At 41.9% G+C, this 26,654-nt stretch overlaps 1 protein-coding gene across 1 annotated transcript in view; it reads left to right on the top strand.

Moving 5' to 3' along the window:
• Positions 1–26,654, top strand: part of ak9 (adenylate kinase 9) — a 341,329-nt gene that overhangs the window by 128,888 nt on the left and 185,787 nt on the right. Inside the window, exons 15-19 of the mRNA XM_080193447.1 lie at positions 196–273; positions 902–979; positions 1,608–1,685; positions 4,991–5,092; positions 11,706–11,860. Of these exons, the coding sequence (XP_080049573.1) occupies positions 196–273; positions 902–979; positions 1,608–1,685; positions 4,991–5,092; positions 11,706–11,860 (491 nt within the window). The remainder of the gene's footprint in view (positions 1–195; positions 274–901; positions 980–1,607; positions 1,686–4,990; positions 5,093–11,705; positions 11,861–26,654) is intronic.

The raw sequence follows: 26,654 nt of genomic DNA, 5'->3' as shown, positions 1-26,654 counted from the left end.
TCAACATTAATTGCTTGTTCTGACTTTGCATTATAAGGAAACATGAAGTCCATCTGTAAACTGTCGGTGTAACATTCAAATCCATTTATTTGCAAAAAATATTTCCAGACAAAGCAAAAAATAACAAGTGGGTTATATTTTGAGGTCTAAAATTTTATATCACTTGAAGAGCTTTTAGTTTTGTGTTTGATTCAGAAACAGCTGCAGCAAAAGATCCGCAATCATCCTCAGAAGATCAAAAAAAAGATTTGGCAGATATGACTTTTGACATAGGTAGGTAAAACATTACAACGAATACAAATACTAGAATGTTATTAGTAATTTTTTCAGTGTGGTAGAGTACTGATTCATTGACCAAGCGAGTGTAATAAGTACCAGGAGATTTCCTTATCCTTTCCTTATTTTCCTTAACCTAGAACATAAGAACATACAAAATGGGAGCATCAGAAAATCCTATGAGGCCGTTCTTTCATTCAGTATGATCATGGTTGGACTCAGGGTTCAACTCCACCTTCTTGCCCACTCCCTACATCTCTTGATTCACTTTGCACGATCAGTATATAAATATTCAGATGTAATGCTACAAATTATGAAAAAGAATTATGTATTTAGTGCATGAATAGCCAGTTAAACTATTAAAATATTTATTTCCAACTGAATAAAGCGTATCTACAAGGTTCGATAGGTTTGGCACAAAACAGATCATGAACACATTTGTGCTTGTTCTGACTTTACATTATAAGGAAACATGAAGTCCATCTGTAAACTGTCAATGTAACATTCAAATCCATTTATTTGCAAAAAATATTTCCAGACAAAGCAAAAAATAACAAGTGGGTTATATTTTGAGGTCTAAAATTTTACATCATTTGAAGAGCTTTTATTTTTGTGTGTGATTTAGAAACAGCTGCAGCAAAAGATCCGCAATCATCCCCAGAAGATCAAAAAAAAGATGTGGTAGATATGACTTCTGACATAGGTAGGTAAAGCATTACAAGGAATATAAATACTAGAATGTTATTAGTAATTTTTTCAGTGTGGTGGAGTACTGATTCATTGACCAAGAGAGTGTAACAAGTACCAGGAGATTTCCTTATCCTTTCCTTATTTTCCTTAACCTAGAACATAAGAACATACAAAATGGGAGCATCAGAAAATCCTATGGGGCCGTTCTTTCATTCAATATAATCATGATTGGTCTCAGGGTTCAAATCCACCTTCTTGCCCGCTCCCTACATCTCTTTATTCACTTCGCATGTTCAGTATATAAATATTCAGATGTAATGCTACAAATTATGAAAAAGACTTATGTATTTAGTGCATGAATAGCCGATTAAACTATTAAAATATTTATTTCCAACTGAATAAAGAGTATCTACAAAGTTCGATAGGTTTGGCACAAAACAGATCATGAACACATTTGTGCTTGTTCTGACTTTGCATGATAAGGAAACATGAAGTCCATCTGTAAACTGTCAATGTAACATTCAAATCCATTTATTTGCAAAAAATATTTCCAGACAAAGCAAAAAATAACAAGTGGGTTATATTTTGAGGTCTAAAATTTTACATCATTTGAAGAGCTTTTATTTTTGTGTGTGATTTAGAAACAGCTGCAGCAAAAGATCCGCAATCATCCCCAGAAGATCAAAAAAAAGATGTGGTAGATATGACTTCTGACATAGGTAGGTAAAGCATTACAATGAATACAAACACTATAATGTTATTAGTAATTTTTTCAGTGTGGTGGAGTACTGATTCATTGACCAAGAGAGTGTAACAAGTACCAGGAGATTTCCTTATCCTTTCCTTATTTTCCTTAACCTAGAACATAAGAACATACAAAATGGGAGCATCAGAAAATCCTATGAGGCCGTTCTTTCATTCAGTATGATCATGATTGGTCTCAGGGTTCAAATCCACCTTCTTGCCCGCTCCCTACATCTCTTTATTCACTTCGCATGTTCAGTATATAAATATTCAGATGTAATGCTACAAATTATGAAAAAGAATTATGTATTTAGTGCATGAATAGCCAATTAAACTATTAAAATATTTATTTCCAACTGAAAAGAGAGTATCTACAAGGTTCGATAGGTTTGGCACAAAACAGACCATGAACACTTTTGTGCTTGTTCTGATTTTGCGTTATAAGGAAACATGAAGTCCATCTGTAAACTGTCAGTGTAACATTCAAATCCATTTATTTGCAAAAAATATTTCCAAACAAAGCAAAAAATAACAAGTGGGTTATATTTTGAGGTCTAAAATTTTACATCATTTCAAGAGCTTTTATTTTTGTGTTTGATTTAGAAACAGCTGCATCAAAAGATCCGCAATCATCCCCAGAAGATCAAAAAAAAGATGTGGCAGATATGACTTTTGACATAGGTAGGTAAAACATTAGAATGAATACAAATACTAGAATGTTAGTAGTAATTTTTAGTGTGGTAGAGTACTGATTCATTGACCAAGAGAGTGTAACAAGTACCAGGAGATTTCCTTATCCTTTCCTTATTTTCCTTAACCTAGAACATAAGAACATACAAAATGGGAGCATCAGAAAATCCTATGAGGCCGTTCTTTCATTCAATATGATCATGGTTGGTCTCAGGGTTCAACTCCACCTTCTTGCCCGCTCCCTACATCTCTTTATTCACTTTGCATGTTCAGTATATAAATATTCAGATGTAATGCTACAAATTATGAAAAAGAATTATGTATTTAGTGCATGAATAGCCACGTAAACTACTAAAATATTTATTTCCAACTGAATAAAGAGTATCTACAAGGTTCGATAGGTTTGGCACAAAACAGATCATGAACACATTTGTGCTTGTTCTGACTTTGCATGATAAGGAAACATGAAGTCCATCTGTAAACTGTCAGTGTAACATTCAAATCCATTTATTTGCAAAAAATATTTCCAGACAAAGCAAAAAATAACAAGTGAGTTATATTTTAAGGTCTAAAATTTTACATCATTTGAAGAGCTTTTATTTTTTGTTTGATTTAGAAACAGCTGCAGCAAAAGATCCGCAATCATCTTCAGAAGATCAAAAAAAAGATTTGGCAGATATGACTTTTGACATAGGTAGGTAAAACATTACAATGAATACAAATACTAGAATGTTATTAGTAATTTTTTCAGTGTGGTGGAGTACTGATTCATCAGAACATAAGAAATAGGAGCAGGAGTAGGCCATCTAGCCCCTCGAGCCTGTCTCGCCATTCAATAAGATCATGGCTGATCTGAAGTGGATCAGTTCCACTTTCCCGCTTTCTCCCCATAACACTTAATTCCCCTGTCTGTCAAAAACCTATCTACCCGTGACTTAAATACATTTAGCGAGGTAGCCTCCACCACTTCAACGGGCAGAGAATTCCAGAGATTCACCACCCTTTGAGTGAAGAAGTTCCTCCTCAACTCTGATCTAAACTGCACCCCCCTTATCTTGAGGCTGTGCCCTCTAGTCCTGCTATCCTTTCTAAGTAGGAAAAATCTCTCTACCTCTACCCTATCCATTCCCTTCATTATCTTATACGTCTCTATAAGATCCCCCCTCAACCTTCTAAACTCTAACGAGTACAGACCCAGTCCATTTCGTCTCTCTTCATAGTCCAAACCCCTCACCTCTGGTATCAGCCTAGTGAACCTCCTCTGCACTCTCTCCAAGGCCAATATATCCTCCCGCAAGTGCAGCGACCAAAACTGCACACAGTACTCCAGCTGCGGTCTTACTAGTACCCTGTACAGTTGCGGCAAGACCTCTCTGCTTTTATATTCTATCCCCCTCGCTATAAAGGCCAACATTCCATTTGCTTTCTTGATCACCTGTTGCACCTGCAGACTGGGTTTTTGCGACTCGTGCACAAGGACCCCCAGGCCCCTCTGCACCGTAGCATGCTGCAGCTTTTCACCTTTTAAATAATAATCCCTCCTACTATTATTTCTGCCAAAGTAGATAACCTCACACTTGCTAACATTATACTCCGTCTGCCAGGTCCTCGTCCATTCGCTCAGCCTATCCAGATCTCTGCAGACTTTCCACACTCTCCACGCAATTTGCTTTTCCAATCATCTTCATGTCATCAGCAAATTTTGTCACCCTACACTCAGCCCCCTCCTCCAGCTCATCTATATAAAGGGTAAATAGTTGAGGCCCCAGCATCGATCCCTGCGGCACTCCTCTAGTCACCAACCGCCAACCAGAATAGCACCCATTGATACCAACTCTCTGCTTCCTATTAGACAGCCAATCCTCTATCCACACTAACACCTTGGTCCCAACTCTGTGCACCCTAACCTGTAGCAACCTTTTATGAGGCACCTTATCAAACGCCTTTTGGAAATCTAAAAACACCACATCCACCGGTTCCCCTCTGTCTACCGCACTAGTCACATCCTCATAGAAATCCAATAAATTCGTCAAACACGACTCCCCCTTTACGAATCCGTGCTGTGGATTCATTGACGGAGAGAGTGTAACAAGTACCAGGAGATTTCCTTAACCTTTCCTTATTTTCCTTAAGCTAGAATATAAGAACATACAAGATGGAAGCATCAGAAAATCCTATGAGGCTGTTCTTTCATTCAATATGATCATGGTTGATCTCAGGGCTTAACTCCACTTTCTTGCCCGCTCCCTACATCTCTTGATTCACTTCGCATGTTCAGTATATAAACAGACGTAATGCTACAAATTATGAAAAAGAATTATGTATTTAGTGCATGAATAGCCAATTAAACTATTAAAATATTTATTTCCAACTGAATAAAGAGTATCTACAAGGTTCGATAGGTTTGGCACAAAACAGATCATGAACGCATTTGTGTCTGTTCTGACTTTGCATGATAAGGAAACATGAAGCCAATCTGTAAACTCAGTGTAACATTCAAATCCATTTATTTGCAAAAAATACTTTCAGACAAAGCATAAGATAACAAGTGAGTTATATTTAAGTCTAAAATTTTACATCATTTCAATAGCTTTTATTTTTGTGTTTGATTTAGAAACAGCTGCAGCAAAAGATCCGCAATCATCCTCAGAAGATCAAAAAAAAGATTTGGCAGCTATGACTTTTGACATAGGTAGGTAAAACATTACAATGAATATAAATACTAGAATGTTATTAGTAATTTTTTTCTGATCTTCAGTATGTTAAAATGCGATGTGTGGACTTGTTCCTATTATCTATTTTAATATTCAACAATTACTATTGATAATACTTCTTCTATTCAACAGTCTAATATTTTATGGACTAATATAATGTGCACCTTTTATTCTACCTTGGGAGAGGTAAAACCAAAAATCAATAAGGACATCTTTCATGCTTCTTTAAAATGTCTAATGTTTAGTGATATAGTGAAAGAGGACAATTATTGACAGCAGATTGTGCAATTGTGTACCTTTGTTTGAATGAACCGAAAAATGCAATATAAACAAGGAAAAAGTCATTTACAGTTCTTATTGTAAAACATTGCTGAATTTTTATGATTATGTATGTGGTTTATTGGAATGATTGAATGCATTAATTAAATTCAAAAATGTATTTTGTCTATGTTCTGTAATTTTCTCAGATTAATGTACAGATTTTTCTTTGCATCTGGAGAGAAAGAAAGATAGGGTTAGCATTTAACATCCATGGCCCTTCATCAGAACCTTTAGACCTTCTGAACATTCAGAGTGAACAAGAAAGAATAGCAAAGAAATTTAGTGGCACAGGACATAAATGATCTAGCGCTTGTTTCTACCAATTCAATCAGTATGTCAAATGCCAACAACTGGAATGCTACCCTTTTCAGGACCTTCTGGATGAAATCATAAAAATGGGCAGGCAAAATCCTACTGATCCATTCAGCCGATCGGATATGTTGGGCTGCCATATCACAGTATTGTATATACTTCCCCACCCCATTTTCAAGCCACCCAAATTTCTTATAGACTCCTGCTAGCCATTGCAGCCAAGCAACACATTCTGAATGGCACTGTGACTTAAATTGAATTGCACCATTACATTAAACTTCTTCACCCACTGAGCACTTACAGGCACTATCACTTGCAGCCATGTAGTATATTACTGCATTAAAAGGTTAGCAGATGCTACTTAATCATTCTTCAAGCTATATTAATGTAAACACTTGGTTCATAAAGGAACAAGTAGAGAGTTGACTCAAATTGTGTGGCAATTTCAAGTGTAATTCAACACTGATTACACATCAACATTTGTCCATCTCCATGATGCAATGTCTAATGTGTACTGTCATATAAACACCCAGATGATGTCTGTCGATTGTTGTAAAATACTGTTTGCGAATGTTCATTTTCTAAGAAGTATTCATATTGCACATATGCTCATGTATTGGAATATTCTACCATTGTTTTAGGAGAATAAGATATTTTAAGGTTGTCTCCTGGAATATGTGCATTATTGACTTCTGCTGTATTTGAAGACCATGCTACAGAATATAATGGGGAGATGAATGGTTTGACCAGCTCCAGCAAAGGACTATCTTTATCTTATGCTTATTCCATTCTTTTATTCAACATATGTGTACCTATCATACAACAAAGATTTGGAAAATAATTACGTGGGTTCTTCATTTAAAGATAAGACTGCCAGATGAAGAAGTGATTCACTTGCACTTCATTCAATTTATTTTAATGCATTTGTTGCTTAGAATGTTGATCTCCTCTACTCTGGGGAGACTGAATGCCGATTAGGTGACCGTTTTGTGGAACATCTTTGTTCAGTCTGCAAGCCTGACCCCAGCTTTTCTATTGCTTGTCATTTCAATTCGCCATCATGTTCCCATGCCCACATTTCTGTCATTGATCTGCTACACAACCTGTCACTGAAGCCCGGCATAAACTTCAGGAACACCACTTCACCTTCCAATTAGGCACTTTACAACTTCTGTACTAAACAACTTCAGCTCATGAATTTTTTTTTATTCATTCAAGGTATGTGGACTGCTGGCTAAGCTAGCATTTATTGTCCATACCTAATTACCCTTAGTAAGGTGGTGATGAACTGCCCTCGTGAACTGCTGCAATCCTTGTGCTGTCAGTACACGCTCAGTGCTGATAGGGAAGGAGTTCCAAGTTATTGGCCCACCAATGGTGAAAGAATGACAATCTATTTCCAAGTCAGGATGATGAGTAACATGGAGGGAAACTTGCAGGCGGTGGTCTTCCCGTGCCCTTCTATATGGTAGCAGTGGGTTTGGAAGGTGCTGTCTCAGGAACCTTGGTGAATTTCTGCACTGCATTTTGTGTATGGTACGCACTGATGCCACAGTTTGTTGGTGCTGGAAGGATTGAATGTTTGTGGAAGGGATAGCAATCAAGTGGGCTGTTTTGTTGTGAATGGTGTCAAGCATCTTGAGTGTTTTTGGAGCTACACTCATCCAGGCAAGTTGAGAGTATTCTTTCACACTCCTGACTTGTTCCTTGAAGATATGAACAGGCTTTAGGGAGACAAGGAGGTGAATAACCGCAAAATTCCTAGCTTCTGACCTATAATCATAATACCTACAGTGCAGAAGAAGGCCATTTGGCCCATTAAGCCAACACTGACAACTCTTCCTGTAACCCCTGTATTTACCCTGCTAATCCCCCTGACATTAAGAGACAAGTTAGCATGGCCAATCCACCTAACCACCACATCTTTGGACTGTGGGAGGAAACCGGATCACCTGGAGGAAACTTACGGAGACACAGGGAGAACTTGCAACCTCCACACAGACAGTCACCTGAGTCCTGAATTGAACCTGGCGCTGTGAGCCAACAGTGCTAACCACTGTGCCACCATGCTCGCATAAAATTTATAAGATGGTCCAGTTCTGTTTCTGGTCAGTGGTAACCCTCAGAATATTGATAGTGAGGAAATTCAGTAATGTTAATGCCACTGAATGTCAAGTGGCAATCTTATTGGAGAATGTCATTAGCTGGCATTTGTGTCTCACAAATGTTACTTGCCATTTGTCAGCGTAAGCCTAGATATTGCACAGGTCTTGCTGCATTTGAACATGGGCTGCTACAGGGTCTGAGGAATCACAAATGGAGCTGTACATTGTACAATCAGCAGCAAACATTCTCATTTCTGACTTTATGATGGAAGCGAGGCTATTGATGAAGCAGCTAAGATGTTTAGGCCTAGGAAACTCCCCTGAGGAACTCTTGCAATGATGCCCTGGAACTGAGATGATTGACTTCCAACAACTACAACCATCTTCATTTGTGGTAAGTATGACTCCAATCGAGCATGATCCTAATTTCTTGGCTCTCATGCGACTTTACCAGCTTGCTCTGCCCATTGATGGGCGGGGCGAACCAGTAAAATCCCGGCCTAAGTGCAGCCTAACCAAAGTTTTATAAAGCTACAACTTAATATCTTGACTCTTATACTCAATATCCCAACCAATAATGGCAAACACGCCAGATGCTTTCTTTATCACCCCATCTACTTGTGTGGCCACTTTCAGAGACTTGAACCCCAGAATCCCTCTGTACATCACTGCTGTTCAGTGCCCTGCCATTAACTGTATATTTACCCTTAACATTTGATCTCCCAAAGTGCAACTTCTCACACTTACCTGGATTAAACTCCATCTGCCATTTATCCACCACATCTGCAGCTAATCTATATCCCACTGTTCCTTTGATAACCTACTACACTATCCATAACTCCACCTATCTTTGTGTCATCTTCAAACTTACTAAACCACTCATCTATGTTTTCATCCAAGTCATATATCACAAACAGCAGAGGTCCCATATGGGTCCCTGCGGAGCACCACCAGTCACAGACCTCCAGCCAGAAAAGCACCCTTTCATCATTACGCTCTGACTTCTATGGATATGCCAATTCTGACTCCATGTAGCCAAGTCACCATGGATCCCATGCATCTTAATCTTCTGGATGAGCCTACCATGAGGGACCTTGTCGAAAGCCTTACTAAAATTCATGTAGACAACATTCACTGCATCAATCACCTTTGTAACCTCCTCAAAAAAAATCAGTCAAGTTAGTAAGGCATGACCTGCCGCACACAGAGCCATGCTGACTTTCCCTAATTAGGCCATACTCTTTTAAATGCACGTAAATCCGATCCCTAAGAATCCTCTCCAATAGCTGCCCACCCACTGATATAAGACTCACTGGTCTATAATTTCCTGGATTATCCCTTTTTCCTTTCTTGAAAAGAGGAACAACATTAGCTACTTGCCAGGCCTCCAGGACCTCACCAGTAGTTAGCAACGATACAAAGATCTTTGTCAGGGATCCAACAATCTCCATTTTTGCCTCTCTCAATAACGTGGGACAGATCCCATCGGGCCCTGGGTTCTTATCTAACTTAATGCTCTCTTAGAGACTCAACGCCACCTATTTCTTCATCTCAAAATGCCCCAGCATATTAGGATGCTCCACACTAATCTAACTATCCTCCATGTCCTTCTCCTCGGTGAATACCAACGCAACGTACTCATTTAGGATCTCGTCCATGTCCTTTGCTTCCAAGTTCTCTCTTTTATCCTTGAGTGGTCCTATCCTCTCCCTAGTTATTATCTTGTTTTTAATGTATGCACAAAATGCCTTGGGATTATCTTTAACCTGACTTGCCAAGGTCATTTTATGGCTCCTCCTTGTCCTCCTAATTCCCTGCTTGAGTTCTTTCTTGTTTGCTTTATATTCCTCACAGGTCCTGTCTAATTTTAGCTTCCCAAACCTCTCATATCTTTCTTTTTTCCCTTTTAACTAAATTCACAACTTCCCTCTTTATCCAAGGTGTCTTAGCTTACCATCTTTGATCTTCCATACAGGAACATGCGGTCCTGAACACTGATCAGTAAGCCTTTAGACAATTCCCACATGTCAAATGTAGACTGGCCCGATATCAGCTGCTCCCAGTTGACTGTCCCTAGCTCCTGCCTAATTCTGTCCCTATTGCCCTCCCCCAATTTAGTACCTTCATACAAGCTCCTGACTTATTCATAGCTACCTTAAAACTTAAGGAGCAGTGATCACTGTTTCCAAAATGCTCTCCCACTGAAAGGTCTGACATCTGACCAGGCTCATTTGCCAATGCAAGGTCCACTATGGGCCCTCCTGTAGCTGGACTATCCATATACTGCTTCAAGACACTCCCTTATATGCACATAACATTTTCTGTCCCATCTAAGCCTCTCGCTGTAAGGAAGTCCCAGTCAATATTAGGGAAATGGTTAGCACTGCTGCCTCACAGTGCCAGGGACCGGGGTTCATTCCCAGCTTGGGTCACTGTCTGTGTGGAGTTTGCGCATTCTCCCTGTATCTGCGTGGGTTTCCTCCGGGCGCTCCGGTTTCCTCCTATACTCCAAAGTGTGTTAGTTGGATTGCCTCTTAGTGTCAGTGGGACTAGCTAGGATAAATGCATGGGGTTATGGGGATAGGGTCTGGGTGGGATTGAGGTCGGTGCAGATTTGATGGGCTGAATGGCCTCCTTCTGCAATGTAAATTTCTATGATTCTATATCCAATGCAAGAATAAGTAAAAGAAACCCATTTTTCTGCAAAATTACCACTAACAAACAGCAATGTGGTGCAAACCAAAAAAAATGACTATTCGTATATCTGTATTCTGAAACATTTATTACTTTGCTCACAGAAGATGGGTGAAATTAATGTTCTCACCCCTATTCATTATTCCATTTTAATAAACACATTTGAATGAACTTTGGTGCACACGTAGGGTATGGCCCGAGGAAGAACTGAATAGTTGTTATCAAAATGCAAATCTGAATTTGGAATCTGTTTTCAAGAAACTGTGTTGGAATTTGTCACAGCTGTCGAAACGAGAGCAGAGTCTTCAGAGCAAATTATTTGATATGGATTGGCCTGAATCCTCCTTGGTGAGATGGAAACTGTAAATAAAAAAAATTCTTCTTTCAGCTTTTTAGTTGCAGAAAAACAACCAAGCTGGAAAACACTTTATGAAGAGCTGCATAATTGTAATAACATTGAGCTACCACAGCACACTATTCTGGTCACCTTATTATAGAAAGGATATTATTAAACTGGAAAGAGTGCAGAAAAGATTTACTAGGATGCTACCGGGACTTGTTAGACTGGGATTTTTCTCTCTGGAGCGTAGATGGCTGAGGGACGATCTTACAGTTGTCTATAAATTAATGGGGGGCATCGATCAGCTAGATAGTCGATGTCTTTTTCCAAAGATAGGAGAATCTAAAACTGGAGAGCATAGGTTTAAGGTGAGAGGGGAGAGATACAAAAGGGTCCAGAGGGGAAGTTTTTTCATACAGAGGGTGGTGAGTGTCTGGAACAAGCTGCCAGAGATAGTAGTAGAGGCGGGTACAATTTTGTCTTTTAAAAAGCGTTTGGACTGTTACATGGGTAAGATGGGTATAGAGGGATATGGGCCAAATTTGGACAATTGGTACTAGCCTAGGGGTTTAAAAAAAAGGCAACATGGACAAGTTGGGCCAAAGGGCCTGTTTCCATGTCGTAAACCTCTATGACTTCATGATGGATTTATGCGTTCTACTGAGTGTCCTCTTCAAGTGTTCTGTACTTGTGTCACAAAGTAAAGTAAAATATTTCCAAAAGCACTTCAGGCTGGAGAAATTTTTTTTGTAATGTTAACTTTATTTGGTATTTTGCACAATATCTAAATTAATATGTGTGGATTGTTTTGATATTTAGAAGCTGCAAAAGAACGATTGAAAATTCCAGAGGTGACTGAGGACCATCCAGATGTACAGGAAATTGTGAACAAGGCTGGTCTAAAAGCAATGGAGGCTGCTGTGGTACTGCCAATGAATGCTTATATGGATACATTGATAAAAGCTATTTCTGAGGTAAAACTGCATATATTCTGCAGATATAAAACTGAAAGGTCATTTTATTTCAGTTAAATTTAACAAGCGTTACAAACGGGGGAGGGAAGCAAAAGTAATTTTTTGTTTTTTGCCATCTATCTAAATTGTAATAGGCGTAACATATTTTTCCAAATTCCCTGTTTATATGGTTAGTTTTTAAAATGACTCGCAATAAACCTTTTAAATTTAATTGATTGCAGTCTTTAGCCAGTGCTAAGTTGCTGTTTAGTGATTCCACACTTGAGCAGGGATTGCAAAATATGAGAGGTTAGCATGAGTTTAATCTAGCTAGAACAATGTAACAACAGCTTGCACCTCCTAAAGAGTAGGCACATTTTGGCTGGAAAGATGCTGTACGTTATTCTAAAAGTGATCCATACAGTGCAGAAGGAGGCTGCACCTTCTATCAGAGCATCTTACTCAGGCTCTCTCCCCCGCCCTATGCCCGTAAACTCACGCGTTCATGGTGGCTAATCCATCTAAACTGCACACCTTTGAACAGTATGGGACAATTTAGCATGGCCAATTTACTTAACCTTTGGACTGTGGGACGAAACCAGAGCACCTGAGGGAAACCCAATCAGAGGTGGGGAGAATGTGCAAACTCCACACAGTCACCCAAGGCTGGAATTGAACCCGGGTCCCAAGTGCTATGAGGTAACAGTGCTGACATGTGCCAAGATGCTGCTTGTTTTACCTACCAAAATTTTTAACCAATGTCATAGAATCATAGACTCCCTACAGTGCAGAAAGAGGCCATTCAACTCATTGAATCTGCACTGACTCTCCGGAAAGGCATCTCATTACACCCCCCTCCCACTCTATGCCCATAACCCCATGCATTTACCATGATTAATTCACCTAACCTAGATATATTTGAACAATAAGTGACAATTAGCACTGGTATTCCACCTAAACTGCTCATATTTGGACAGTGGGAGGAAACCAGAGCACCCAAAGGAAACACATGCAGACATGGGGAAAACACAGGTAGCCACCCAAAGCTGGAATTGAATCCAGTCCCTGGTGCTGTGAGCAACAGTGTGACCCTATGTACAGCTGAAATAAATGATTTACTAAAATTTTAAAAATCCATTCCCGATAAACAACGTGTTAATTTTCCTTTCCAACATTCACATTTGATTTGATTTTGATTGTTCCTTGTGTACTACACAGTCAAAGCATACCATTTATAGAGAAGGAAAGGAGAGAGTGCAGAATGTCATAGAATGAGAGTAAAATATAGAATTAGAGAGTAAGCTGGGCATAGCTCGCAAAAAGTTGCCAGGTTCTGGCGCCATCTTGTTTTCATGAAAATAGTTGTTCCAGTTCACACAAGCTTTGTTTTCTGTTCTTTTTTTAATATTCATTCATGGGACATGGACGTCGCTGGCTGGACAGCATTTATTGCCCATCTCTAGTTGCCCAAGGCAGTTAAGAATCAACCGCATTGCTGTGGCTCTGGAGTCACATGTAGGCCAGACCAGATACAGTCAGCAGATTTCCTTCCCTAATGGACATTTGTGACCAGATGGAATTTTCCGACAATCGACAATTGTTTCATGGTCATCAGTAGATTTGTAATTCCAGTTTTTTTTAATTGAATTCAAAGTCCAACATCTGCCATGGTGGTATTCAAACCTGAGTCCCCATTAGCTGAGTTTTTGGAGTAATAGTCTAGCGATCATATCATTAGGCCATCGCCTCCCTCATAATAGTGAAAGGAAATTGTTAATTCAAAGAACAAAGGACAATACAGCACAGGAGAGGGCTCTTTGGCCCACCAAGCCTGCTTTGATTTCATGATCTTATTTAGACGCACTACTTAATTCCCATATATGATTTAGAGTCATAAAATCACCAAAGTCTACAGCATGGAACCAGGCCCTTTGGCCCAACCTGTCCACGCTGCCCCCTTTTTTTAACCACTAAGCTAGTCCCAGTTGCCCACGTTTGGCCCATATTCCTCTATAGCCATCTTACACACATAACTGTCAAAATGCTTTTTAAAAGACACAACTGTACCTGCCTCGACTACTACCTCTGGCAGCTTGTTCCAGACACTCACTTACATACCTTCTGTATGAAAAAATTGCCCCTCTGGACCCTTTTGTATCTTTCCTCTCTCACGTTAAAACTATGTAGTTATAGGACGGATGTCAGGGGTAGGTTCTTTACCCAGAGGGTGGTGAGGGATTGGAATGCCCTGCCTGCTGCAGTTGTAAATGCGCCTAGTTTGGGGGCGTTTAAGAGATCCGTGGATAGGTTTATGGACGAAAAGGGATTGGTTTAGGTTAGTGGGTCATTGTTTTGTAACTGTCGGCGCAACATCGTGGGCCGAAGGGCCTGTTCTGCGCTGTAATGTTCTATGTTCTATGTCCTCTAGACTCCCCTACCTTTGGGAAAAGATATTGACTATCGAGCTGATCTATGACCCTCATTATTTTATAGACCTCTATAACATCACCCTCAGCCTCCTATACTCCAGAGAAAAAAGTTCCAGTTGATCCAGCCTCTCCTTACAACTCAAACCATCAAGCCCCGTAGTATCCTAGTAAATCTTTTCTGCACTCTTTCTAGTTTAATAATATCCTTTCTATAATAGGGTGACTAGAACTATATACAGTATTCCAAGCGTGGCCTCACCAATGCCTTGTACAACTTCAACAAGATGTTCCAACTCCTGTACTCAGTGTTCTGACCAATGAAATTAAGCATGCCAAATGTCTTCTTCACCACTCTATCCACCTGTGATTCCACTTTCAAGGAGCCAAGAACGTATACCCCTAGATCTCTTTGTTCTATAACTCTCCTCAGAGCCTACCATTAACTGAGTAGGTCCTCTCCTGGTTCAATCTACCAAAATGCATCACCTCACATTTATCTAAATTAAACTCCATCTGCCATTCATCAGCCCATTGGCCCAATTGATCAAGATCTCACTGCAATCCTCAGTAACCTTCTTCACTGTCCACTATGTCACCAATTTTGGTGTCATCTGCAAACTTACTAACCATGCCTCCTCTAAATCATTAATATAAATGACAATAAACAGTGGACCCAGCACCGATTCCCGAGACACAAAGCTGGTCACAGGCCTTCAGTTTAAAAAAACAACCCTCTAGAACCACCTTCTGTCTTCAGTCACCCAGCCAATTTTGTATCCATTTCGTTAACTCACCAATTAAGTAAATCCATCGATTTCCTGAAATAAAAGCTGTGAGAACTCAGAGGGTGAAATTGGTCCGTGGCAGCATAAACTGGCTCATAGTGAATCAAATTAGAATTTTCTGACAGTTTTTATCTTCCATTGACCTGGAAAATATTGGCTAGACTTTTAATTTCAAACCAAGTAGAAATGATGTGGAGGCTTGGAAACGGCCTCTGAAAATAATTTGATTTATTGTTCCATGAACATAACAGGAAAGATGATCAGGCAGAGTGAAAAATCACCTCCTGATTCGTTACAAGCCAATTTCATACTGCTGGTATTGAACAATTTAATCCTTTCAGACTCAGTTTCTTTCAAAGTTTTCTGAAACTAAGCGTAGAACGTCTGAAATTATCCTTCTATGAGGGGACAAAACAGTGACTGCTGTTGCATAAAAGCAAATTATTGCTGATGCTGGAATCTGAAACTAAATGAGAAAATGCTGGAAAATCTCAGCAGGTCTGGCAGCATGTGGCAGCATCTTTGACAAAGGATCGTCTGGACTTGAAACATCAGCTCTTTTCTCTCCTTACAGAAACTGCTGTTGCGTAGTGTTCTCACAAACTGTGGGAGTATTGGGGCGGCACAGTAGCATGGTGATTAGCACTGTTGCCTCACAGTGCCAGGGACCTGGGTTTGATTCCTGGCTTCGGTGACTGTGCAGGGAGTCCCCTTGTTCTCCTAGTGTTTGTGTGGGTTTCCTCCGGGTACTCCAGTTTCCTCCCACAATCCAAAAGACATGCTGGTTATGTGCATTGGCCATGCTCAATTCTCCCTATACCCGAACAGGTATTTAGGGGATTTTCAAAATAACTTCATTGCAATGTTAATGTAAGCCTACTTGTGACACTAATAAGTAAACTTCAAAAACTTCTAAAACAGCGCTGACAAGTTGGAAATAAAAACAGAAAACACGTGAAATACAATGAGTCAGGCAGCATCTATAGTGAGAGAAACAGTTAACATTTCAAGCCTTTCATCAGAAGTTGCAAAAGTTGGAATTGCAATAGGTTTTGAGCAAGTGAAAGGGGAAACAGTAGGAAATAGAAGAAAGGGAAGGTCAAGACATGAGAAATTAAGTTAGAAAGAGTTGGTAAATCAAGGCCAAATGGAGTGGTGCAAAAACAGGAAATACTGGAGTCATACAGACTTGAAACTGGGCGGGGTTTTCCATCCAAGTCATCCCAAGACTGGACCTGAGGTCAGCGGACCTTTGCATGGTCCTGTCCCTGTTGCTACGATTTCTGTGGCGGGTGAGACGGGAACATTCCACCCATTGACTCTATTCTCTTCCCACAGATGCTCAGACCTGCTGAGTTTTTCCAGCATTTTCTGCTTTTGTTTCAGATTTGAGCGTCCGCTGTATTTTGCCTTTAACCAAATGGAGTGATAATGGGTCAAGTAAAGAAACAAAAGATGTACCAAGAGGAGTTGTGATCGGCGGAATGAGGGACAGTTGCTGTCAACATCCTTGAGGTTACCAGTGACCTTAAACTCAACTGCACTCACCACATAAACACAGTGGCTTCAAGAGCAGGCCAAAGGCTAGGAATACTAGGGTGAGTAACTCACCTTCTGACTCCCCAAAGCCTGTCCACCATCTATAAAACACAAGTCTGGAATATGATGGAATATCTCCACATGCCTGGATAGGTGCAGCTGCAACAATGCTCAAGAAGCTTGAAGCCATCCAGGACAAAGTAGCCCACTTTATTGGCACCATATCCACAAACATCCACTCCCTCCATCACCAACACTCAGTAGCAGCAGTATGTACTATCTGCAATATGCAGTGCAGCAATCCACCAAAGATCTTTAGACAGCACCTTTCAAACACATGACCACTTCCATCTAGAAGGACAAGGGCAGGAGATACTTGGGAATATTACCACCTGCAAATTTCTGTCCAAGCCACTCACCATCTTGAATTTGATATATATCATCATTCCTTCACAGTCACTGGGTCAAAATCCTGGAATTCCTAACTGCATTGGGTCAATCCACAGAATGTGGACTGCAACAGTTCAAGAAAGCAGTTCGCCATCACCCTTTCAAAGGCAACTAGTGATGGGCCAGCCAGTGACACCCATGTCCCATGAATGAACAAAAAAAGAGCAAAGATATAGCAAACAAAATTGAAGGAAAGGTTACAAATTGACATTATTAAACTTGATATTGAGTCTGCAAAGCTATAGAGCGTCTAATCAAAAATTGAGAGGCCACAAACATTGTGGGGTGAGGGAAGCGGTAAGGAAACAGTAGTCTGCTCTTACTCCTGCCATTTTAGCTAATCCAATTAAATGTTGGATTGACAATTACTGGCTATTCGGCAAAAAGGAGGCCAATTAGAGGAGCAAAGTGGGTACTCAGTGTCCAATTGGGACAGTAGGCTAGAATATCATGCAGCAATGGGGATAATGCCATCAACAGGATGGCAGTCATGGTTACAACGTTAAAGGCCTTCTGTTTTCTATATAGAAACAAGGAGCAGGAGTAGGCCATTCATCTATTTGAGCCTGTTCCACTATTCAGTATGACCATGGCTGATCCTTTATCTCAATGTCATATTACTACCTTCCCCCCATATCCTTTGATACCATTGGAATCCAAGAAAAAAATCTCTCTTCTGAATGCATTCAGTTACTTGGCCTCCCCAGCCTTCCATGGTGGAGATCTCCACAGGTTTGCTACCCTATAACTGAAGAAATTTTTCCTCATCTCAGTTTGAAATGATCTGTTCCGGATCCTGAGACTGTGTCCCCGGTTCTAGGTTCCCAAACCAGAAAAAACATCCTCCCGGCATCTAGTTTGACCAGCCCTGTTGGAATGTTATAGGTTTCAATCTGATCTATTCTTATCCTTCTAAACTCTCAAGAATATAGGCCCAATTGAACCAATCTCATAGGACAGTCCTGTTAACTCCGGTATCAGCCTAAAGAACCTCCACTACACTCCCTCCGTGACTTTGGCGGATAGGATCAAGGAAAATGCTAAAGCTTTCTACGGGTATGTTAAGAATAAAAGATTGGTTAGGGCAAGATTAGGGCTGGTCAGAGACAGCAGTGGGAAGTTGTGCGTGGAGCGTGAAGAGATAGGAGAGGCACTGAATGAGTATTTTTCGATAGTATTCATGCAGGAAAAAGTCAGTGTAGTCGAGGAGAATACTGCAATACCAGGTAGTAGACTAGATGGGATTGAGGAGGTGGTAAGGAGGAGGTGTTGGCGATTCTTGAGAGTGTGAAAATAGATAAGTCCCCTGGGCCGGATGGGATTTACCCTAGGATTCTCTGGGAGGCTAGGGAGGAGATTGCAGAGCCTTTGGCTTTGATCTTCATGGCGTCATTGGCTTCAGGCATAGTGCCAGAAGACTGGAGGATAGCAAATGTTGTCCCCTTGTTCAAGGAGGGGAGTAGAGACCATCCTGGGAATTATAGACCAGTGAGCCTTACTTCTGTTGTGGGCAAAGTTTTGGAAAGAATTATAAGGGATAGGATTTATAATCATCTAGAGGGAAATAAATTGATTAGGGATAGTCAACACGGTTTTGTGAAGGGTAGGTCGTGCCTCACAAACCTTATCGAGTTTTTTGAAAAGGTGACCAAGGAGGTGGGTAAGGATAAGGCAGTTGACGTGGTGTATATGGATTTTAGCAAAGCATTTGATAAGGTTCCCCATGGTTCCCCATGCAACTTTATAAGACCCTTGTCAGGCCTCATTTGGAGTACTGTGCGCAGTTCTGGTCGCCTTACTGTAGGAAAGACGTAGAAGCTATTGAAAGGGTACAGAGGAGATTTACAAGGATGTTGCCTGGACTGGGAGGCATGCCTTATGAAGTTAGGTTGAGGGAGCTGGGTCTCTTTTCCCTGGAGAGACGAAGGTTGAGAGGTGACCTGATAGAAGTTTATAAAATGTTGAGAGGAATAGATAGGGTGGATTCTCAGAGGCTATTTCCCCAGGTTGAAATGGTCGCTACGAGAGGACACAGATTTAAGGTGCGGGGAGGAAAGTACAGAAGTGATGTTAGGGGTAAGTTTTTTCACTCAGAGGGTGGTGAGTGAATGGAATCGGCTGCCGTCAGTGGTGGTGGAGGCGAACTCGCTGGGGTCTTTTAAAAGACTTCCGGATGAGCATATGGGGTTTTATGGGATTGGGGGTTATAGATAGGTCTATAGATTGGTAGGTGTTGATGTGATCGGTGCAAGTCGTGGGCCGAAGGGCCTGTTTGTGCTGTAGTGTTCTATGTTCTATGGTAGGCTATTGCAGAAAATGCAGATGCATGGGATTGAGGGTGATTTAGCAGTTTGGATCAGGTATTGGCTAGCTGATAGAAGACAGAGGGTGGTAGTTGATGGGAAATATTCAACCTGGAGTGCAGTTACAAGTGGTGTACCTCAAGGATCTGTCTTGGGGTCACTGCTGTTTGTCATTTTTATAAATGACCTAGATGAGGGTGTAGAAGGATGGATTAGTAAATTTGCTGATGACACCAAAGTCGGAGGAGTTGTAGACAGTGAGGGTGGATGTTACAGTTTGCAGAGGGACATAGATAAGCTGCAGAGCTGGGCCGAGAGGTGGCAGATGGAGTTTAATACAGAAAAGTGTGAGGTGATTCACTTTGGTAAGAATAACAGGAGTACAGAATATAGGGCTAATGGAAGGACTCTTAGTAGTGTGGACGAGCAGAGGGATCTCGGGGTACATGTGCATAGCTCCCTGAAAGTTGGCACCCAGGTTGATAAGGTTGTTAAGAAGGCGTACGGTGTGTTAGCTTTTATTGGTGGAGGGATTGAATTTCAGAGCTGTGAGGTCATGTTGCAACTGTACAAAACTCTGGTGCGGCTGCACTTGGAGTATTGCGTACAGTTCTGGTTGCTGCATTATAAGAAAGATGTGGAGGCGTTGGAAAGTGTGCAGAGGAGGTTTACCAGGATGTTGCCTGGTATGGTGGGAAGGTCTTATGAGGAAAGGCTGAGGGACTTGAGTTTATTTCATTGGAGAGAAGAAGGTTACGAGGTGACCTGATTGAGGCATACAAGATGATCAAAGGATTGGATAGGGTAGACAGTGAGAGCCTTTTACCTCGGATGGTGATGGCTAACACAAGGGGACATAGCTTTAAACTAAGGGTTGGTAATTATAGGATGGATGCCAGAGGTAGGTTCTTTACTCAGAGGGTAGTAAGGTCTTGGAATGCCCTGCCTGCAGCATTGTGGACTCGCCAACTTGAAGGGTGTTCAAATGGTCATTGAATAGGCATATGGATAACATTGGAATAGTTTAGGTTAGAGGGTCATTAGATTGGTTCCACTGGTCGGCGCAACATCGAGGGCTGAAGGGCCTGTACTGCGCTGTAATGTTCTATGTTCTAAGTATATCAAGGGCGATTCCCCCAAAAGAAGTCTAAATGTTGAATTTGCATAAAAACGAGTAAATCCTGCTTTTTTTTCAGTGGGAGTTTCAAAATGAGTCTCCAATATTCTGTGCATCATGGAGAGCCTATTTCCACCTGAGAATCTTGTGGCCTAGCACTGAGCTGGCCACTGCGTGTGTGCCAATCTATCAATGTATGCATAGCAGCCTTGCACTGCTGGTATCCTGATCGCTGGCCAGCTCAATTGTTGGCCAGCCCCCGCATCACTGCCTTATTGCCCCTCGCTCTCCCCAGCCCACTTTGATCTCACCGCCACCCGCCCGCCCCCCCCCCCCCCCCCCCCCCCCGCCAGGCCTGATCTACTCCTTCCTGTGCAGTCTCGAACCACCCTTCTGCAGCCCTGACTACACCCTCCCCCAACCCACCCTGATGGCCAGGCCCGATTGCTGGCCCCCCTCCTTCTGTCACCGCCGAGTGCAGAGTGGCAGCAGGATCTCCCACTCCAACCAATCGCAGTGGCCAGTCCCAGGGAGCCAGGCTGGCACTGTCAAGCTGGCAATGCCCAAGGAGCATTGAGGACCCCCAACCTCTTGGGGATCCACAGTGGCATCCCTTCAATCCTGCGGGGTTGGCCTGCCAGCTCCCCGTTAGTGGGAGGCTGTTGTAAATCCCACTGGAGTGAAATACACCTGGCGGTGGTGAGAGGCTAGCAGCCCAAAGACTTCAGTCCCAGGTCTTCTAATGAGGTTTAAATTGTATTAAAATGATCATTTAAATAAATTATACAGCTCTGTGCTGACTTCTGGCATGGAGCTCACGGCGCTGGAAGTCCAGTGACTGGAGACTTGTGGAGGCCATGGCATCCAGTGAAGGATCCTGCTAAACAGCCCCCACTTGAATCTCCTGGCCTGCTGCACTGAAAAAGCAGCGCAGTGGCTGGGAAAATGGACCCATGGCCTCTATCCTTTCTTAGGGGTGGAGACCAAAACTGCATGCGATACTCCAGGTCTGTTGTCACCAAGGCTCTGTAAAACTGCAGTCAGATAAGCCTACTTCTTAACTCAAATCCTCTTACAATGAAGACCAACATACCAATTGCCTTCCCAGTTGCTTGCATCACCTGCCTCTCCATTTTCATTGTCTTGTGTATAAGGACACACTTCCCAGTATATTACCATTTAACTGAAAAAATACCCTTCTGTTTTAGTCACATTGTACAGCATTGGCCATATGTTTGTCATGTGTCTAAATCACTTTGAAGCCTCCTTGCATCCTCCTGACAACTCACAATTCCACCCAGTTTTGTGTTGTCAGCAAACTTGGAAATATTACATTTGATTCCTTCATCCAGGTCAATTATATGTATTGTGAACAGTTGGGCTCAAGCACTCCTGTACTCCACAAGGCACTGCCTGCCTGCCACTTTTTAGTTTTATTGAAAGGCTCAAACATGAGTAAAGACACAACCTCCTCACCAGCAGAATCTGTTGCTGCATGGTCCTGTTGGCAGGCCTATTATTCTTGTGTACCTTGTCATGGCTGTCGTAAAATGCTCCCAACTCTTTCATGACAGTCACCTGAAAATAAAGCAGGCAATGAAAAATTCTAGACGATGGAATCGTTAGGAAGCTTAATAGCTTGCTAATTAATAATTTCAAAATGGCAGGTGGTCTGCTGATTTTTGTGCCCACTTGCCTTGTGTAATTTTGGAGTCTGGCGTGATGACATTGCATTGCCAATCAAACGTAATCACACCCTAATTCATATTCACATGTGTCAGGGCCTACTCATTAATTAATGTTAGGTTGCGATTCATTGGAAATTTATTGAGAGTACAATCATTTGGAGAGTGGCTGTCACATTGAAAGTAAGCTTAACATTTTGAATTTAACATAGAATTTTAAAAAGCTGTAAAATTATCTGTGGGTTTGATCTTACCAAAAACATTCTAAGTACCAGGACATTGGCTCAAGTACTGGAACAGAAGCAAACTGTATAGTTGAGACTGGATTTACCACAACCAGGCTGGTCCAGGATCCTAGTGGAAAAGATAAATGGGATAATCATGAGGACCTCAAATAAGTACTTATAAATGGGATGGGGAGTGGTTGGATGGGGAATGTCTCTGGAAAAAAAGTAGCGTATAGTTTAAAAGCTGAAGGGAAGAGAGAGTAACAGTCAGAAATTATCCTTTAGGAACTATAGTGAAATGGAAAATATAATGATGGAAAGTAATTAAACCAGGATGGAGAAATAAGAAACATGTGAGAAAACCAATTGAACAGAAAGACAGGTTATGGCGTGTGGTACAAGCCAATTCACTTTATGCAAGCAAACTGATTAGAAGAAAAAGGTTGAATGAATTGCAAATATAAATTCAACTTTGAGGGTATGATATTGTAGCCATTAATGAGAACATATTTGCAAGGTGGTCAGGACAAAGAACTGAGGTGGGATTCTCTGGCCGTTAGCTCCAATTGTGAATTGCAGTGGCCTGGAGAATCAGGAGTTGGCGAGAAAGCACATTTTGCTATGGGCACCTAACATGCTGCGACTCACCCAGGCTGCATTGCTGCCTTGATCAGAATATTAAAAATAACATATTTAAATATGATTAGCGGGCTTGCAACCCAAGTCAAATGACGCTTGCTATTCACCTGTCTCCCCAGCGGGATCTGTAGCTGGCAGAGTGAGGACCTGGCATGTTGGATCTCGAGAGTCAAAGAAGCACTACCAACCCCTCAGCAATGAGAGGCATCCTCAAGCATGAGTTCATCACATCCACCCCCGCCACACTCAGACTCCTTTCCCCCTCAGACCCCTCCCACTTAGGACCCCTTCCCCCTCAGATCCCCAAGTCAGGCCCCTTCAAGCCATGCACCTTGGCTAACAGTGTGCTCCCTGGCGGTGACACCCTGACCTGGTGCCTTAGGCCCCGTGGGGGCTTGAGGAGGAAAGTTCAATGGCCATTTGCCCCTCTGCTGCTGCCAGGCTACAGAGAACAGGTTCCTCAACGCTCCAGAGATTTGGGTGGGGTCAGGCTGGGAGCAAAAGGTTGGTCTTGCCACTTATCGCTGGGATAGGGATATCAGGGCTGGATTGCTCCTTCTGCCCCTGGCAGATTTCACCTAGCCCTGTGATCAATTTCTGGATTCCTCTCTGTCAGCTGTGCAAATTCTGGAGTGTCCAGGTAACTTTAACCTATCACTTGGCAGGATTTTAAATCATTGCAGCACTCCATTGTGCAATAGAGATTTTTCTTTCTCCCTGTCAGAAGTTACAGATGAGAGCAAACACTTTTTCAGTCTCCTGACAGAGAGGAGATGTCAGTTTCACCTGCGGGGTTGGGATGGGGGTTCCAGTCTGCCCAACTGTGTGCCCAGCTCCAATATATGCACACAACGTTGATTTGAAGTTGCTGAGCCTTCCCAGCAAGCAGAAATTGTTGAAATCCTCTTCTTTGAATTTTAAGCCTTTGATCTGTAACATGTTCAACGTGCAGTGCCTCATAAAATATTCAGCTGTCAGATCTTTTGATTTCCCTTCACTGTTGACTGCACCTCAAGCACCCCATTGATCCTTACAACAATGTAGACCGAGTCTGATCCCAATTTACAGCTTGTGAGTTTCACTTCCTCTTTTGTAAACCACTTCAAAAGGCTTGGATGGAATAGATTTCTTGAAATGTGTCCAGGAGGACTTTTTAGATCGATATGTAGAGAGTTCAACAAGGGAAGAAGTTGGACCTAATTCTGGGGAATGAAGCCAGACAGGTAGTTGAGGTAGTGGTGGGTGAACATTTTAATGATAGCGATCACAATATAGTACAATTTAAGCGTGTTATGGACAAGGAAATAGACAAGTTACAAAAAAAGTTTTGGATTGGAGGAGATTGGATTTTAGTAAGTTAAGGCTGGATCTGGCCAAGATGGACTGGGAACAGCTATGAGTGGGAAAATCTATGGAAGAGCAGTGAGAGGCATTCAAGAAAGAATTGGGGAGGGTGCAAGCCTAGCATGTACTCTTTAGGGTGATAAGAATGAATAAAGGCCCAGAAAACTATGGATGACCAGAGATAGTCAGGATACAATGAGAAGGAAAGGAAAGCCTGTAAAATGTACAAGGGGAGTGAATCAGCAAAGTATAGAAAGTGCAGGGTGGAGCTTAAGAAAGCAATTAGGAAAGCAAAGAGGGGATATGAGGAAGTTCTGCCTGGTAAAAGTATTGAAAATCCCAAGATATTCTGTAAGTATATCAATGGAAGGAGGATAACCAGGGAAAAGTGAGGCCCATTAGGGACCAAAGAGGCAATCTGTTGCAGCCAAAGGACATTCATAGAGTGTTGAATGAATACTTCACATCTGTCCACCAACTTGATTTTCCCCATCCACCTGCATATTGAATTCCCCCATGATTACTACAATATTGCCTTTCTTATATGTCTTTTCTATCGCCTGATTTATTTTCTGTCTGACATCCTGACTACTGCTAGGGAGCCTGTACATAACTCCCATAAGGATCATCTTACCTTTGCAATTCCTCAACTCTACCCACAAAGATTCTATGCCATTCGTTCCTATATCACTTCTTACTAATGATTTAATTTTGTTTCTTACCAACAAGGCAACCCCATCTCCTCTACCCATCTACCTGTCCTTTCGAATGTCCTTGGATATTCAGATCCCGCCTCTGATCCCCTTGCAACCACGTCTCTGTGATGCCCACAACATTGTACCCTCCAATTAGAATGTGTGCTTCCAGCTCATTTATCTTGTCCTGTGTATTGTGTGCATTTAGGTACAGCACCCTCAGTGCTGTGTTGACTGCCCCTCTTCCTGTTGTTGTCCCTTTATCCGCTGTGCCTGAAGTTTTATGCCTGCCAATTACCATACCCTCTGTGACTAGTTCTGGGAACTTTACTAACTTCTACTGAGCCCTGACCCCATTCACTAGTTTAAAGTCCTTATGACTTCCCTTCTTAGCCTTTCGGCTAGGTCCTGGCCCCAGTTCGGTTCAGGTGGAGCCGTCCCATCGGTACAGTTCTCTCCCGTTCCAGTGCCCCATGAAATGGAACCTCACTTTCCCACACCATTCCTATAACTCGCATATTTACCTCCCTAATCTTCTCTCTTTGCCAATTTACACGTGGATCAGGTAATAATCCAGAAATTATAACCCTTGAGGACCTGTTCCTTAATTTGGTTCCTCGTTCCTGATATTCCCCACAGGTCCTCTTGCCTATTCCCATCCATGCTGTTTGTCCCAAGTGGTTTATAAGAACTGGACCCTCCCTCTCCCACTCCAATATCCATTCTGTCTTCACTCAAGAGAAAACGGATAAAGATATGAAGTTCAGGGAGAGACACTGTGAGGTTCTTGAACAAATTGACATAGGAAAGGACAAGGTATTGGAAGTGTTGACAGCCTTATAAGTGATAAATCTCCAGGTCCAGGTGAATTGTGTCCTAGGCTGCAGTAGGAAGCAAGGGAGAAGATCGCAGGGGCTTTCACCCAAATTTTTAATTCCACTCTAGCCACGGGGAAGTGGCAGATGACTGGAGAACAGCTTTAAAAAGTTTAAAGTTAATTTATCAAGTAGGTTTACATTAACACTGCAACTAAGGTACTGTGAAAATCTCTTAGTCGCCACACTCTGGCATCTGTTCGGTTGAGAGAAAATATAGCATGACCAATGCACCTGATCAGCATGTCTTTCAGACTGTGAGAAAGTCTGATGGCAGCAGAGAAACCCACACAGACAGGGGGAGAATGTGCAAACCCCATTCAGACAGTGAACCAAGCTGAAAATTGCTCCCGGGTCCCTGGTGCTGTGAGGCAGCAGTGCTAACCACTGCCACTAACGTGGTTCTGCTATTTAAAAAAGGTTGTAGAGATAAGCCAGGGAACTACAGACCAATGAGTCTCACATCAGTGTTAGGGAAACTACTGAAGAACCTTCTGAAGGAGAGCATCTATTTCCATTTGGAGAGGCAAGCTTGATCAGGGAGAGTCAGCATGGCTTTGTAAGAGGAAGGCCATGCCTAACAAATTTGATTGAATTTTTTGAGGAGGTGACCAGGTGTGTAGATGAGGGTCATGCAGTTGATGTAGCTTACATGGATTTCAGCAAAGCCTTTGAAAGACCCCACGTGGGAGACTTGTAAAGAAAGTAAATGCACATGGGATGAAGG

The sequence above is a fragment of the Carcharhinus amblyrhynchos genome, chromosome 7, assembly GCF_965287045.1.
Source record: "Carcharhinus amblyrhynchos chromosome 7, sCarAmb.v2.hapA, whole genome shotgun sequence".
Taxonomy (NCBI): domain Eukaryota; kingdom Metazoa; phylum Chordata; class Chondrichthyes; order Carcharhiniformes; family Carcharhinidae; genus Carcharhinus; species Carcharhinus amblyrhynchos.
Note: the sequence above shows the minus strand (reverse complement) of the source record. Positions and strands in the feature narration are given on the sequence as shown.